Raw genomic sequence first — 18,107 nt, forward strand, 5'->3', positions numbered from 1 at the left:
CGACCTAAAGTTGTTGAATTCAATATTCAGTCCGGAAGGCTGTAAAGTCCCTAGTCGGAAGATGAGGTGTTGTTCCTCCAGTTTGCGTTGGGCTTCACTGGAACAATGCAGCAAGCCAAGGACAGACATGTGGGCAAGAGAGCAGGGTGGAGTGTTAAAATGGCAAGCGACAGGGAGGTTTGGGTCATTCTTGCGGACAGACCGCAGGTGTTCTGCAAAGCGGTCGCCCAGTTTACGTTTGGTCTCTCCAATGTAGAGGAGACCACATTGGGAGCAACGAATGCAGTAGACTAAGTTGGGGGAAATGCAAGTGAAATGCTGCTTCACTTGAAAGGAGTGTTTGGGTCCTTGGACGGTGAGGAGAGAGGAAGTGAAGGGGCAGGTGTTGCATCTTTTGCGTGGGCAAGGGGTTGTGCCATAGGAGGGGGTTGAGGAGTAGGGGGTGATGGAGGAGTGGACCAGGGTGTCCCGGAGGGAGCGATCCCTACGGAATGCCGATAAGGGGGGTGAAGGTGAAGCAGCATTTCACTTGCATTTCCCCCAACTTAGTCTACTGCATTCGTTGCTCCCAATGTGGTCTCCTCTACATTGGAGAGACCAAACGTAAACTGGGCGACCGCTTTGCAGAACACCTGCGGTCTGTCCGCAAGAATGACCCAAACCTCCCTGTCGCTTGCCATTTTAACACTCCACCCTGCTCTCTTGCCCACATGTCTGTCCTTGGCTTGCTGCATTGTTCCAGTGAAGCCCAACGCAAACTGGAGGAACAACACCTCATCTTCCGACTAGGGACTTTACAGCCTTCCGGACTGAATATTGAATTCAACAACTTTAGGTCGTGAGTCCCCTCCCCCATCCCCACCCCCTTTCTGTTTCCCCCTTCTCTTTTTTTTCCCAATAAATTATAAAGATTTTCCTTTTCCCACCTATTTCCATTATATAAAATAAAAAAAAACCCACTAGAGCTATACCTTGAGTGCCCTACCATCCATTCTTAATTAGCACATTCGTTTAGATAATATCACCAACTTTATCTTTAACACCTATGTGTTCTATTGTACTATTGTTGTTGACATCTTTTGATATTCTGCTTCTATCACTGCTTGTTTGTCGCTACAACCACACCAACCCCCTCCACCTCTCTGTCTCTCTATCTCTCCGCCCCCCACACACACACCTTAAACCAGCTTATATTTCAGCTCTTTCCTGGACTCGAACTCAAGTTCTGTCGAAGGGTCATGAGGACTCGAAACGTCAACTCTTTTCTTCTCCGCCGATGCTGCCAGACCTGCTGAGTTTTTCCAGGTAATTCTGTTTTTGTTTTGGATTTCCAGCATCCGCAGTTTTTTTGTTTTTTATAATTGCAGTAATTGTCTGGACTGCCCGTCCGACCTTAACTTTGACAGGGGTGTGGGGGGGCAGACGAGAGCCCAGGCGGCCTTCGCAATTTTTATAAAACCTCGTCCACGGGCGGGATGAGGTTTCATGAAGGATTCATAAACCTGTCCCAGCTTGTGTGACATCGTCACATGAGGGGACAGCTCTGAGTAATTTTATTGTTTCTTTTATTTGAATGTACCTTTGCGAAATGAATCTCCCTCAGGCAGCCTCAGGGTGACCTCTGCACTCTTTCACACGCAGACGCAGGCCCCGACTCTCCTTCCTCCCCCAACACACCAACCCCCTCCTCCCCTCCTCCTTCCAAACCACCACCACCCCGCACCCCCCCACCCCCACCGCCCCCCCAACCCCCCGCCCACACAGGTAGCATTGAGCGCTCTGGGCACGTCACCTGGGCAAGCTTTAATTGGCCCGCCCACATAAAATGGCGGCATGCAGCCGATCGCTGTGTGCCTGCCTGTGCCCGCTCCCACTCCCGACCGGCCCACCCGACCAGCAGAAATTTCTCTCCCTGGTCACTTCTCACAGTGCTGCTGTCTCTGCATAGATTGGATGTCGTGTTTCCTACAACAGTAAGTACATTTCAAAAGTACTTCATTAGCTGTAAAGTGCTTTGGAACATGCTGAGGTCATGAAAGGTGCTATATAAATTCAAGTTTCTCTTTCTTTCTTTAGGCTCTGGTTTCAAGTGGTGCAGTCCATGTCCAAATGCAGCAAGACCTGGACAATATCCAGGCTTGGGCTGACAAGTGGCAATTAACATTCCCACCATACAAGTGCCAGGCAATGACCATCTCTAACAAGAGAGAATCTGACCATCACCCCTTGACATTCAATGGCATTATCATCACTGAATCCCCCACTATCAACATCCTGGGGGTTACCATTGACCAGAAACTGAAATGGACTAGCCTAAAAATATTGTGGCTACAAGAGCAGATCAGAGGCTGGGAATCCTGCGGTGAGTAACTCACCTCCTGACTCCCCAAAGCCTGTCCACCATCTACAAGGCACAAGTCAGGAGTGTGATGGAATACTCCCCACTTGCCTGGATGAGTGCAGCTCCCACAACACTCAAGAAGCTTGACACCATCCAGGACAAAGCAGCCCACTTAATTGGTTCCCCATCCACAAACATTCACTCCCTCCACCACCAATGCACAGTAGCAGCAGTATGTACCATCTACAAGATGCACTGCAGGAATGCACCAAGGCTCCTTAGACAACACCTTCCAAACCCACACCCACTACCATCTAGAAGGACAAGGCCAGCAGATAGATGGGAACACCACCACCTGGAAGTTCCCCTCCAAGTCACTCACCATCCTGACTTGGAAATATATTGCCGTTCCTTCACTGTCAAAATCCTGGAACTCTCTTCCTAACAGCACTGTGGGTGTACCTACACCACATGGACTGCAGCAGTTCAAGAAGCTCATCAGCACCTTCTCAAGGCAATTAGGGATGGGCAGTAAATGCTGGCCCAGCTAGCGATGCCCACATCCCATAAATGAATTTTATAAAAGCCTCTTTGGAAGCAAGTGCATCTCAGAGGCAGAGAGAAAACACAAGGAATCCTGAGCCAGCAACTCATCCAAAATTCAACTCTCTGTGGTATCATGTCCTAGTTGCAGAACATTTCAGATGCAGATCGGCCTTATCAGTCACCTATGTACCCACTGACTACCCTGCCAAACATCCCAGATGATGAACATGGTCACTTTTGCCTTCAAGGATGAACAAGAGAGGTTCTGGTTCATAATGTAGAGGGAATTTTAAAACGGTTTGCGTGAAAATGTCATTCTCCCAACTCTCTCTATCATTCTCCTTCACACATTTCCCTCCTTGTTGTCCTGTTACAGGCTAATTTCAGCTGCTCGCTCAGCCAGGTGCCCATCATATGTGAGCTTAAACTGTCAGTGTTGGTGAGTGGACTGTAATAGTCTTGTCCTGTTCTCAGCCAATGTTCAAACATGCAATGCATCACATAAGGCGCTATATAAATGCAAGTCTTCCTTTTTCCTCCACCCAGCTCTATTTTTGTTAACTATGATGTGTACATTCCCCCCTCTGCATTAAGCTGCCCACTTCTGGAGAAGGTGGCATAACTGGATTAGTAAACTAGACGCCCAGGCTAACGCTCAGTGGACATGGGTTCAAATCCCACCACAGCAGCTGGTGGTTTTAAATTCAATTATGGGGGAAGTGGTGGTATTGTCACTGGATTGTATTCCAGAGACCCAGGGTAATGCTCTGGGGACGGCTTCAAATCTCACCAAGGCAGATGGTGGAATTTGAATTCAGTACAAGTCCAGTGATGGCCATGAAACCACCGCTGATTGTTGTGAAAACCCATCTGGTTCACTAATGCCCTTTAGGGAAGGAAATCCTTACCTACTGCAGACCCACAACAATGTGGTTGACTCTTGATGGCCCTTCTGAAATGGTCTAGCAAGGGTAACAAATGTCATCAATGCCCACATCCCACGAGAGCAACAAGAAATAAATCTGGCACCCCACCTTTGACCTCTTGTTCTTGGACTGTTGCCTGGTAACTTTCAGGAGAACACATGGGTATGTTGTCATTCTCATCTGTTATTTTCACTCTCAACTCCAGCGGTTCATCATAAAGATCTCCGTCAGAATCCACTGCAGATACGAGCAGTACGTACTAAAGAAGGCGAGAGGCAGAACTTTAAACATGAACGGTATTTCAGTCCCCTGGACAAACACCATTACAAACCTCCCCAGGGTTTTAAAAACCACATTCCCTCAATTTCTCTACCCCCCCCCTCCCCCAACAGTGCTGACTCGTGCTCCAAATCCCTCACCCAGGTGGCCGATCATCACTGACAAGTGTGCTGACAGGCTGATCAACTATGGAAGGTATCACAGTCCAGCCGATCTTGTCCTCAGGAGGACTCTAACCACGTATTATTTTTCAGAGAGGTGGCTAGGGATGGCTGGGTTACAGCACAGAAGTAGGCCATTCAGCCTATCATGCCTGTGCTGGCTCTTTTAAAGAGCAGTCGTACTTAGTCCCACATCACCTCTTCAGTCCGTAACCCTGTAATTTCCTCATCCTCCAGAACATGTCCAACTACCTTTTCAAATTATTTATGAAATCAGATTCCATCACCTTTTCTTGTTAAGCGTTCCAAGTCCCGGTGAATATTAATCCTCATATCCTCTCTAGATCTTTATCCAATGATTTTTAATCTATAACCTCCAAGTTATTGACCCACTCGCCAGCAAGGATTGCTTTTCTCTACCAAAGCCTCTCATCCTCTTGAAGATCTCTATTATGTCACCACTTAACCTTCTCCCTTCCAAGGAGAACATTCCAAACTTTTTCAACCTCTCCTCAGAACTGAAGTCCCTCGCCCAGCTAACATCCGGTAAACATCCTCCGTACCCTTTCAAAGGCCTTTACGTCTCTCCTGAAGTGCAGAGCTCACAATTGTCCACAATTCGCCAGGGCAGTAACCAAGAGCAGGAACCCAGGGCTGAGAGGCCCATCTTAGCACCGTATTGACAATCAGGCCTAGGGTGAGACTACAGGTCAAACTCATTTAACGCTCAGATTCTTGGACAGATTGGCTAAGGGATAGTGTGCAGAGTGCATGGGCGAATGGTTGCATTTTCAGACTGCAGGGTCTGTATTCAGTGGTTCTATCCCGGAGTCCAGTGTTGGGATTACTGCTCCTTATTAATGATCTGGAGTTGGGTATAAATGGCATCATTTCAAAGTTTGCAGGTGGCACAACACTTGGAAAGATAGATCGGAATTAGGGGAATAGTAACAGGTTTCAGGAGAATGGAGATTGGTGAAATGGGCAGATACATCGCAGCTGAAACTAAATGTAGAAATTTGTAAAATGATTTATTTTTGTAAGAACTTTAGGGGGGATGTCAGGGCTGTGGAGATGGAGCAAAGGTACTAAGGGTGAGGGACTTCACTTCTGTGGAGAGATTCTCCCAAGAACACAAGAGATAGGAGCAGGAGTGGACAGCCCATCAAGACTGCTCCTCCATTCAGTACGATCATGGCTGATCTTGGGCTTCAACTCCACTTTCCCACCCACTCCCTATATCCCTTCATTCCCTGAGAGACCAAAAATCTGTCCATCTCGGCCTTAAGTATATTCAACGATGCATCCACAACCCTCTGGGGTGGAGAATTCCAAAGATTCACAACCCTTTGTGTGAAGCAATTTCTTCTCACCTCAGTCCTAAATGGTCGACCCTTTATCCTGAGACTGTACCCCGTCTCCGTGTTTTAATAGAAGTGTTCAAGATCAGAAAGGTAGAGTAGCTGGGTTAAACAGCTTGCACTGGCAGAAGGGTCAATACTGAGAGGACACAGATTTAGGGAAGTCATTGGAGAAAGAGCCAGGGACAACACAAGGAAACATATTTTTACACAGCGAGTTGTTGAGATCTGAAAAGTGCTGCCTGAAGAGCAGATTCAATAATAACTTCCAAAAGGGGAAGTGGATAAATGTTGGGAAAGGAATTGGTTACAGGGCAATGGGGAAAGAGCAGGAGAATGGAACTGATTGGTTAGCTCTTTCAAAGCGCCAGCACAGGCCAAGTGGACTGAATGGTCCCCTTCTGCATCGTAAGATTCTATGATAGTTTACCTCTTCTTCTTGCTCTCGATCCAAAGGTCGGGTTAAGTAGATGCGGCCTTCTCCATCGATGCTGAAAGGACCCTCAGGGTGTGGCAGCCTGGCCTCCAGCCGGTAAGTCACTCGATCGTTGTTCCATTGAACCTAAAGACCACAATTCAAAAAAAAGACAGCCAGCAGCTGAGATTTAACCCAGAAATGTGCAATATGATTTATTTTGGTCAGAAATCAATCAGCCATCGAGAAGTTTCGACCCCAGAAAAAAAACTGCAGAGCGTAACCTTTCACCTCTCATTTGCAAAACTGTTGCCTGGTTACTCCCGAGAGAACTCACAGGCACATTGTGACATAGGTGCCAGCAGTGACTTGGTTGGTCACATTCTCAACTTTGAGCCAGATAAACTTGGCCACAAAGTCTACACCTCGCTTCCCTTACCAAGTGAGTGGTTTTGCCTTTCAGATAAGATGTTAAACCAATGTCCTGTCTACTTTTTTGGATGGAAGTAGAAGATCCCACAGCCCTTTTTTGAAGCAACATCTCCCCTTGTTTTTGGGGAGATGGTGGCATAGTGGACCAGTAATCCAAAGATCAGAGCTAATGCTCTAGGGTCATGAGTTCAGATCCCATCTTGGCAGCTGCTGGAATTTAATTTCAATAAATAAAAATCTGGAATTGAAAGCTAGTCTCAATAATGGTGACCAAGAAATTATCATAAAAACCCATCTGGTTCACTAATGTCCTTTGGGGAAGGAAATCTGCCATCCTTACCTGGTCTGGCCTACATGTGACTCCAGACCTACAATAATGTGGTTGACTCTTAACTGCCCTCTGAAATGGCCTAGCAAGCCATTCAGTTCAAGGGCAATTAGGGATGGGCAACAAATGCTGGCCTTGTCAGCGACACCCACATCCCACAAAAGAATAAAGAAAAAAATGCGGGGGATTTCTCCCCACTCTCCTCCAATATTTATCCCTCAACCAACATCACTGAAAACAACTGGCCATTATCACGGTGCTGTTTGTGGGATCTTACTGTGCACAAATTGGCTGCTACATTTCCCAAATGACATTAACTACACTGCAAAAAGCTTCATTGACTGACAAGCATCTTGGGAAATGTCAGGTTGTGCGGGGTACTTTATCGATATCAGTTCTTTCTTTGAATTCTTAACACTGTGATTCCAAGTCATCCCAGATGGTTGGTTTGAAAATGAACCCTCCCTGATGGGGACACTGGGAGGTGACATACATTATGTCACTGTCCTGTCCATTCGCAACCCTATGCCAGTCCAGCCCTCACTGTTTAGTGTCTCCTCTCTCTGATGGCTGTAAGGCATTTCGACAAAACAAGTTTGGCTGTTTTTTTAGGGGGTAAAGCTGTGTCCTCTAATTGAGACTGCCCCAAATTTGACAACTGATCCAAAGAGACGTTCATCTAGAACTGGAGCCAATCATTATACACTTTTATAAGCATTTGTTTTCAGAGATCCGCATTCCAAACATACACCTCCCAACCCAACACCAGCTTTTCAATCTGTAGGGACATATGTAAATTCCCAGTGAATGCCTGCCACCAACATACAATTAAACATAATTAACATACAATTAACAAGAGATAGAGCGAGTCAAGAAGTATAAAAAGCAAGCCAAAACAAAGGTGTATTTTATTACACCTTTCACAGCTTCAGGACATCCCAAAGTGCTTCACATCCAATGAAGTATTTTTGTCGTGAAGTCAGTGGTGAAAGGTAGGAAAAGCCACAGCCAATGTGCGCACAGCAAGCTCCCACAAACATCATTGTCATAGAGTCATAGAGTTACACAGCACAGAAACAGGCCCTTCGCCCATCGTGTCTGTGCTGGCCCTCAAGCACCTCTCTATTCTAATCCCATTTTCCAGCACTTGGCCCGTAGCCTTGTATGCTGTGGCATTTCAAGTGCTCATCTAAATATTTCTTAAATGTTGTGAGGGTTCCTACCTCTACCACCCCCTCAGGCAGTGTGTATTCCAGATTCCAACCACCCTCTGGGTGAAAAAATCTTTCCTCAAATCCCCTCTAAACCTCCTGCTCCTTACCTTACATCTATGCCCCCTGGTTATTGACCCCTCCGCTAAGGGGAAAAGTTTCTTCCTATCTCCCCTATCTATGCCCTTCATAATTTTGTACACCTCAATCAGGTCCTCCTTCAGCCTTCTCTGCTCTCAGGAAAACAACCCCAGCCTATTCAGTCTGAAACCCTCCAACCCCTTGTGAATCTCCTCTGCACCCTCTGCAGTGCAATCACATCCTTTCTATAGTGTGGAGACCAGAACTGCACACAGTCCTCCAGCTGTGGCCTAACTAGCATTTTATAACAACACCTCTCTGCTCTTATATTCTATGCCTCGGCTAATACAGGCAAGTATCCCATATACCTTTTTGACCACCTTACCTAACTGCTGCCTTCAGGGATCTATAGACAGAATCTTGCCTTTAGCATGTGGGGGTGACATGTAAAATGATACAAGATGGTGTTGGGCGTGTGTCTCTATGTCATCACGCCTCATTTCGATATTTTGTTTGGCGGCTGCACGCTCACCGAGCTGTCAACGGCCTATTAAGGCCATTAAAAAAGTAATAAGACCATAAGGCCATAAGACATAGGAGCAGAAATTAGGCCAATCGGCCCATCGAATCTGCTCCGCCATTCAATCATGGCTGGTAAGTTCCTCAACCCCATTCTCCCACCTTCTCCCCGTAACCTTTGATCCCCTTACCAATCAAGAACCTATCTATCTCGGTCTTAAATACACTCAATGACCTGGCCTCCACAGCCTTCTAATTTACCTTATTAACAACGCTACTTGTCCAACCTTAAGGTTGTCGGGCAGGTGAAGAGTCCAAACGGCCCTCGCGTTTTCCAGGAATCCTCAGGCTGGGTGAGGTTTCCTGAAGGCTTTATAAAATAATGAAATAAATTTTGCTAAGTTCATAAACATGTCCCAGCTCATGTGACACTGTCAAATGAGGGGACATGTTTAAATAATTTTTTACTTTATTTATAAAAAAAGTCTCTTATTATCAACTTAATCTCCCTGAGGCATTCCTGCACTCTTTCCTACGTATGTGCAAAAGAGCGCAGGCCCCGACTCTCCCTCCCCCCCTCCCCCAACACCCCCCCCCCCCCCCGCACAGATAGCTCTGAGCGCTACCGCTCACACATTACCCTGGGCGGGCCTTAATTGGGCGGGTGGTGATTAGCTCCCTTCCCGCCTGCGCCTGATCCCAAACAGCCCGTCCACCATAGGAAAAATTCATCTCCGACCTCCTCTGATCCTCTGTACTTCCCAGGGTCCTACCATTCATTGTGTATTCCCTTGCCGTGTTAGTCCTCCCAAAATGCAGCACCTCATGCTTCTCAGGATTAAATCCCATTTGCCACTGCTCTGCCCATCTTACCAGCCCATTTAAATCATGATAATGAACGGATAGCCTTTTTTTTAATGATGTTGTTTGAGGGACAAATATTGGCCAGGACTCTAGCAAGAACTCCCCTGCTATCTTTGACATAATTCCATGGGATCCTTTACATCCATCTGAGAGGATAGGGCCTCAGTTTAACATCTCATCTTCTGAGATAGGGTGGCCCATCCTTCAGAGTTGCCCTGGAGCTTCCAGGAACTGAAGACTAATCTCTAGGACAGCACCTCAGAGAGTAAAACATCAAACGTTTATTTCCATTTTTGTTTGGATTTGGGAAGGGAAGACAATCGGGGTTGTTTGAGAGTCTATTATCCAATTGGATGGTTTTAAAATGTTTGTTTGTTTCCCAGTTGACCTTGGGAAGGTGGGACCACCACTGATGGAAGTGTGAGAGCCGGGAAGTTGGAAGCAAGTCAGGTGGCGATACCTCCAGGAATACATCCAAACAGAGTTGGCAACCCTGGTCTGAGAGTCTAGCACTCCTTCAGTACCACACTGAAATGTCAGCCTAGATTATGTATTCAAGTCATGGAGTGGGAGTCGAACCCACAACTATCTAACTCAGAAGCACGAGTGTTACCCACTGAGTCACAACTGACACCTTTGGTGGGGGGATGGGGAATGGGGGGTGGGGATGGGATTTGACAGAAATGACTTGTCTTGCTTGGCTTCCCCAGAGGACAGTTAAGAGTCAACATTTTTGACATGGGACTGGAGTCACATATAGGCCCAGACTGGGGAAGGACTGCAAGACATTTGAGAACTAGTTGGGTTTTGATGTCAATCTTATAATTTCATGGTCACTTTTACCAAGACCAGCTTTGAACCAAGTGGTATGTGTTAATTTGACCCCGACCCAGTTGGTGAGGCATGAAACTAGGCACTGGTACTTTCCCTGATAATAGTTCATTCATAGAATGCAGCATTACATATGTCTGCTTCCTACCTACTACCCCTTTGCCTCAGCAGTCTCTCTTTATAAGTGCTTTAGGTACTTAATTAAACGGTGCCCTTCACCTGTGCATCTTAACAATGTCATCAACATACAATTGACAGTATGAATCTAAAATCCCACGGTCACATCTTCAGGTCCCATAAAACTTGCAGACAGCTCAATCAAAACCCCTAATCCCTCAATCACTACTGATCCATTTGGCTCCAGGGCTGAGGGACCAAGCCTTGCACAGAAAAGCACTCGATTCCAACCTCATGGACCGGTAAGAGAGAGAGCGTGGAGAGAGAGAGAAAGAGAGAGGAAGTGAAACTTAAAGGAGCAGACAAAATGGAGCAAAGGATAGGGGGCCAAAGGGGAGAGGAAGGGAGAAACACTGATTTTAGTAAGAGAAGAGAGAGATGGTTCGATGGTTGCAGTCTGCAGCCTTAGAATCAGGTAATTCCGAGTGTTTATAAAATATAAAATACCAGAACATTGAGACAAGCCTCTCGCTGAAGCAAGCTTTGTCTCTACTTCTACAATAACAAACCCTATAAAGGAGAAATCCCATTGCTAATCGATGCACCCTTGCCAAAGCAATAAATAATTATACCATCTCTGTCCAGAAAAAGAAATGCTTTATTGAATTTTCAGCCCAGAATTAGCTCAGCTTCTCCACTTACCTCTGTTTGATTCTATATTTAAATGTAGATCACTATCACTGAGATTTTGTTTCAGTAAATGACAAAATAATCATGACCAGGGAAATAACAGCTTCTCAGTCTTATGTTGGAGTTCAATCAACCCCCCCACAGCTCTCCTTCTGCCTCTATCCCAGCCCTTGCCCTCGCCCTCTCCCTCGTTCTCACCCTCTCCTCGCCTTCCCCTCCCCATCATCCTTCCTATTCCCCTCACCCTCCACATCGCCATCACCCTGGCTGTTTGATCTCACTCTTCTCCAAACCAGCCCCCCCCCCCTTCAACTGGTTTCTATTAGCTCAACCCATCTGTCTGCAGCATGTCTCCTGACAGGAATGTGATCCAGTGTCACACAAATCACTGGAAGGACAGGGAAAGGTCACTGAACTTGTCCCACTTGTCCCATTCTTTGATAAATCACACACACACACACACACACACACACACACACACACACACACACACACACACCCCCTTCCCCTATATTCTCTCCATATCTCTGTCTCGGTCTCTCTACAGAACCACATCCTGTAGGCCTTTAATCTAAGATTCAAATATTTTTGCCAGACAAGCCTATTGAGGGTTACAGAACGCATGTAGTAGTTGAAGATACAGATCAGCCAAGATCTCATTGAATGGTGGAACCAATATGAGGGGCTGAATAGCCTTCTGTTTAACCCCATGTTTACCAACCACTTCAATACCCTCCCCTTGTAACAAATGGATTACCCTTTAATTAATAATGGTCCCCTTGGCTTCTCCTCATCCTCACTGGTGTCAGCTAGGACTCAGTGGCTAACTCTCTCACCTCTGAGTTAGAAGGTTCTGGATTCAACTCCCTCCCCAGAGACCTGAGCCTGAAAATCTAGGCTAACACTCCAGTGTAGTACTGAGGGAACGCTACACTGTCAGAGGCGCTGTCTTTCAGATAAAACATTAAAAACAGATGCCCGTCAGCCTCCTTGTGTGGATGTAAATGATCCTATGGTCATTTTTCAAAGAAAACTGGGAGGAATCTCCTCGGTATCCTGGGAAAACATCACCAATAATATACAGATCATCTGGTCATTACCGTAGTGCTGTAAATGGGAGCTTGAGGTGCACAAATTGGCTGCTGCATTTCCTACATTACAACCTGTCTTAAATTTAAACTCTCACCTCAAGTTCACTCAAAATATTTTTTCCAATGAAACATTTGTAACTCCTTTAGCCTGAACCATTACCTTCAATTCCTCATATTTCTGATCATTTGTGGCCATATCAGCTCTTCCTCAGGAACAATAATCCCCATGTCATGATTATACTAGGTTAGATTTGCATTCTCTCAGATTTAGAAGGTTAAGAACTGATCTGATTGAGATGTTTAAGATGATCAAAAGATTTGATAGGGTAGATCAAGAGAAGCTATTTCCTCTGGTGGGGTGGAGTTGGGGGAGATCGAGTCCGGAACAAAATTCGAGCCAGGCCGTTCAGGGGTGATGTCAGGAAGCATTTCTTCACACAAAGGGGAGTGGGAATCTGCAGCTCTCTCCCCCAGAAAGCTGATGTGGCTGGGGGTCAATTGGAAATTTCAGAACTGTGATTGGTAGATGTTTATTAGGCAAGGGTATTAAGGGTCATGGAATGGAGGAGGGTAAATGGTCACCTGTCCTCATGTCTTCTTCTTTGCCTTCGTATCAATTTTTGTCTGATTACACCCCTGTGAAATGGCTTGAGACATTTTACTATGTTAAAGACACTATGTAAACACAGAGTGGTTGATGAATCTTGTTTGAACAGAAACTACATTCTTTGCTTTGAAGGGAAGGAGAATCAAGTGGCAGCACCTTCCAGTGGCTAGTGTATGGAGATATTCAATCCCTGGGCCTTGCTACTGCTTATCTAGATATTGGACAGGAAAAGGTGCACTCCAGGGAGTAGGGGACATGAGGCCACTTACAGGAGTCCCAGTGAGGGTGAAACCAAGGAAATATCTATATCAATGCCCAAAATGAGACAGATGCCATATCAGGGCAAATCCCCCTTTTGAGTTGTCCAGCTCTAGTGAGAGGTTCCTTACCTTTGAGATAGCCAAGGGATATGGCCCTTCATGGTTCTCCTCCACCAAGACAGAATTAAGAGGAACCCAGAGGTTTTCTGTAACGGTGATTATGACTTCCACGTGTGTGTAGTGGCCCTCATTTCGATCACCCATATCTTTAACTTGCACAGTCAGGACATACTGGTCAACCAAGCCTGGGTCCAGCAATTCAGCACCTAAAAATTTCAGACGCAAAAATTTTACATCTTCTGCAAGAAATGGGGATAAGGAAACCTGAAATGAGAAAAGGAGATTTGATAGTGGTGTTTAAAATTACAAGATTAGACGGAGTAAATAAGGAGAAAATTGTTTGCAATGGCTGAAGGTCAATGAGGGGAGGGCACAGCTTGAAGGTGATTGGCAAAAAAAGTCATAATGAATTGAGGAAAATCTTTTTGGCACAGTGAGTGGTTATGATCTGAATGCACGTAGGGCAGCAGATACAGATTCAATAGTAACCTTCAAACGGTAATTGGGTAACTAGTTGAAAGTGAAAAGATTGCAGCGATTTGGGGAAAGAGTGAATGCTTGGGACTAACTGGACTGTTCTTTAAAAGAGCCAGTATTGACCTGATGGGCTGAATGGCATCCATCTGTGCTATGCTATTTCCTCTGATTCCTGTGGAGCAGATCGCCTGCCTGTTGTGGAAAGCTCCTGATTTTAGTGGAAGTGGAAATCGGATCAGATCTCCAAGGAGTGGAAAATTTGCTGCAGATTTATTGATGCTATATTAGATGAGACTGTAGCCCCCTGTAGTTATCAGTTGTAGGATCGGACAAAAAAATTAAAGAGAAACACGCTCAAAAAGGAGAGTAAAGTTTGGATCTGATTTCAGCTGAGAGGCAAGAAATGAGGCTGGGGCATTGGTTAGTAATCGGTGTGACACACGGAGCTAAACAAACAATAGCTCAATTGAATTAGCTCAAGAGAACAGAATGAAGAGCCAACATTTCTCCTGTTGAAATAGATTCAAATATGCCCAACCTCCGCTTCTTTACATCAACAAAGCATTTTGTCTGCTCAGTGGGACCAAATGTCGCACCTTCCAACTTTGGTGACACCAACACAGCTCACGTCTGTCACTGTGACAACTGTCAGCAACAATCATTGTGAGCAAACTTTGATTAAGGAGCCCCAATGAATAGACATCATTTTTTAACTATACACTGAAATGATGAGTCACCTCCTGCCCCTATGTAACACACAGCAGTCAGCACACTGCAAGAGTAATTCATTGTACAAAACAGCGAGTTGTTTCACTGTGATAGGGTGCTATGTAACTGCTGGTATTGTTAGGATTGTATTACACGCCTGGCTGCTGTTGTCTGCTTTCTTATTCGGTGAAGGTCATGCTCTTGCCGGTGTTGGGATTTCATTAAAAGAGTCATCAAGCTCTTTCCTAAGTGCACTTTCTCCAGTGCAGAGAGGTACAAATATCAGGCCAGGGTGGATCCTGGGGTCAGCTGAGTGCAGGAGTGTTGCTGTGAGAAAATGCGTGTGAAGGATAAGCATCAAGAGAGGGAAGGTTGAACAGACTGAGGGTCTTTAAACCAGAGAAGAGGAGGCTGAGTGGTGACCCAACGGAGGTCTTTAAAATTAGGGAGGCATCTGATAGGGTTGACATAGAGAAGACTTGCAGATGAGATCAAAACAATGGAGCATAGATATAAATCAGTCACTGATAAATCCAATAGGGAATTCAGGAGAAAGCGGAGAGTATGCATAAATGGTTTTTTTTCTGATTGACAGGATATGACGAGTGAAGTCCCGCAGGGGTCTATGCTGCAGCCTCAACTTTTTACAATTTATAACAATGACTTAGATGAAGGGATTGAAGGCATGGTAGCTAAATTTGCAGATAACACAAAGATAGGTAGAAATTATGTTGTAAAGAGAGCATAAGGAGGCTGCAGACAGATTATAGGTAGGTTGAGTGAGTGGGCAAAAATCTGGCAGATGGAGTTTAACGTGGGGAAATGTGAAGTTGTTCACTTTGGCAGGAAGAATAAAAAAGCAGAGTATTACTTAAAGGGAGAACGGCTGCATAATTCTGAGGTGCAGAGGGATCCAGGTGTTCTAGCGTATAAGTCACAAAAAGTTAGTATGTAGCTACAGCAAGTAATTTAGAAGGCTAATGGAATGCTATCCTTTATTATGAGAGGAATTGAACTCAAAAATAAGGATGTTATGCTTCAGTTATACAGGGCATTGGTGAGACCTCATCTTGAATACTGTGTGGAGTTTTGCTTTCCTTATTTAAGGAAGGATGTAAATGCGTTGGAGATGGTCCAGAGGAGGTTTACTAGATTGATAGCTGGAATGAGTGGGTTGCTTTATGAGGAAAGGTTGAACAGACTGGGCTTGTTTCCACTGGAATTTAGAAGAGTGAGGGGAGATTTGATTGAGGTATACAAGATCCTGGACCATATAGACAAAGTGAACATGGAAAGGATGTTTCCTCTTGTGGGTGAGTCCAGAACAAGAGGGCACCATTTTAAAATTAGGGCTCACCTTTTTAGGACAAAGATGAGGAGCATTTTTCCTCTCAGAGAGTTGTGTGACTTTGGAACTCCATTAAATTGGTTAAACATGATTTCTCTTTCACAAAACCATGCTGACTCTTCCTGATTACCTTGAGTTTCTCTAGGTGCTCAGCTTTAACTCCTTAATGATCGACTCTAACATCTTCCCTACGACAGACATCAAGTTAACTGGCCTGTAGATTCCTGTTTTCTGCCTCCCTCCCTTCCTGAATAGAGGGGTTATATTTGCCACTTTCCAGTCTGATGGAACCTTTACAGAATCTAGTGAATCTTGGAAAATTAACACCAACGCATCTACTACCTCATTAGCACCTCTTTTTAAGACCTTAGGATGAAGTCCATCAGGACCTGAAGATTTGTGAGCCCGCAGCTCCATCAATTTGCTCAATATCACTTCCCTAGTGATTGTAATTTCACCAAGTTCCCCTCTCCCTTCCACCTCCTGATTTACAGCTATTACTGGAATGTTTTTGTATCCTCTAGTGTAGACAGGAGCAAGATATTCCTTCATTTCACCCACCATTTCCTTATTATCCACTATTAACTCCCCATTGTCACTCTCTAGAGGAACAATGCTCACTTTAATCTTTTCCTTTTTAAATACCTGTAGAAACTCTTGCTATCCACTTTTACATGTCTAGCTAGCTTCTCATTTTCTACTTTCTTTCTCCTGATTAACCTTTTAGTTGTGCTCTGCCATTCTTGATATTCTGACCAATCATCCGACCTGCCACTCATCTTTGTGCAATTATATTTTAATGCTTTTTGCTAATGCAAGTTTAATGCTTTCCTTAACTTCTTTAGTTAACCAGGAATGGTGGGTCCTTCCCTTAGAATTTGTCTTATAGTAGGAATATACTTATTCTGTGTATTCTGAAATATCCCCTTAAATACTGCCACTGCTTCCCTATTGATCTATCCCTTAGTCTAGACATAAACCCCTCAATATTCAGGACCCAATCGTTATCATTCTGCAGCCATGTCTCCGTAATGGCATAGTCGCCTGTCTCCTCACGCACCCCTTACTAATCAAGGAGCTTCAATGGACCAGATGGCCTCTTCTCACTCCTGACGTACCTACCTTCCCTGTTGACTTAGACTGGGGAAGGAGGAAAATGAATATAAGTAGTTGGGACTAGGCCAGCATTCCTCACAGATTCTTCCCAGAGACCTACTAGGTTTCGGAGAGTTTTGCTCAAGGACCTTTCTCAGTAGAGCCAAGGGTACAGGGTGATGGGTCGGAGCAATGATTCTCCAACAGGGAGTCCCTGTTTCTCATTGCACCAGTCTGGAGAGATAGAGAGAGAGAGAGAGAGAGAAACTATACCTTTTGTAGTCAGTAAAATGTCACCATTCTGGTGATCAATCTCGAACATTTGATCAGACGGCTGTGCTGGAACCTGTTGAAGGATTTTGTAGCGCAGGTCACTGCTGGGCAGCAAGGGGTCATCCAGGTCAGTGGCCGGAGTGGCCAGGACTCGGTATCCTACAACAGAAAGTAGCCTTACATAGATTTTTAGAGCACAGAAACAGCCTATTCAACCAACTGGTCTATGCCAGTTATACCTCACAAATCGCCTTCCATTCCTGTTCATTTCACCCTATCCCATATCCTTCTGTTCCTTTCTCCCTCATGTGATTAACCAGCTTCCCCTTAAATGTATTTATACCATTCACCTCATTCATTCCTTGTGGTAGCGAGTTCCACATTCTCAGCACTCTCTGGATGAAAAAGTTTCTCCTGAATTCCCAATGGATTTATTACTGACTGTTTAATTTTTAAGAGCAATTATAAACAGGAAATTAGAGGCATGTGACCATCTCTGCTAATCAAGCAGATTTGATTATTCACAGTTTTTTAAAAAGAAAATATCTTTCTGCAATTTCCCCCCTCCTAATGCCTTGGTAAGACACAACTGAGTGTGAGATACCGCAATGATCATTCACACGTATGAGCTTAAGAGTGGGCGGTGGCAGGATATGCAGCTATAAAAGCATCACATCTCATTCTTGACCTATAGCCACATGCCAGATCTTCTTGGAAGGGAACCATTGATAGTAAACAAGAGTGGCCTTCTAATATTGAGACAATTGTAGCATTGGCCCACCATTACTATCCTTCCCCCTGTCCCTCCACTCCCCTCCCCCTCCCCTTTCCCTTCACTCCTTCTCCCCCCACACCACACCCCCACACCTCCCCCCACCCCCCACACCCACCACCCCCACCATCCCCCCCCCCCACCCCCCCACCACCCCACCCCCCCGCCCACCTCACAGTACTGAGGGAGTGCTGCATTGTCAGAGATATCATCTTTCAGATGAGACGACTCTGTTTGCCTTCTCAGGTAAACTT

The 18,107-nt window shown here is 45.3% G+C and overlaps 1 protein-coding gene across 2 annotated transcripts in view; it reads right to left on the minus strand.

The window, feature by feature from the left end:
* The window catches only part of LOC121280577 (cadherin-16-like), a 63,298-nt gene that overhangs the window by 30,157 nt on the left and 15,034 nt on the right, over positions 1-18,107 (minus strand). For both annotated transcript variants that reach the window (XM_041192728.1, XM_041192727.1), the window contains 4 exons: positions 17,082-17,240; positions 13,190-13,386; positions 6,045-6,176; positions 3,922-4,072 (listed from right to left, as the gene is read on the minus strand). In XM_041192728.1, coding sequence (XP_041048662.1) covers positions 3,922-4,072; positions 6,045-6,176; positions 13,190-13,386; positions 17,082-17,240 — 639 coding nt within the window. The remainder of the gene's footprint in view (positions 1-3,921; positions 4,073-6,044; positions 6,177-13,189; positions 13,387-17,081; positions 17,241-18,107) is intronic.

This window comes from Carcharodon carcharias, chromosome 7, assembly GCF_017639515.1.
Source record: "Carcharodon carcharias isolate sCarCar2 chromosome 7, sCarCar2.pri, whole genome shotgun sequence".
NCBI lineage: Eukaryota > Metazoa > Chordata > Chondrichthyes > Lamniformes > Lamnidae > Carcharodon > Carcharodon carcharias.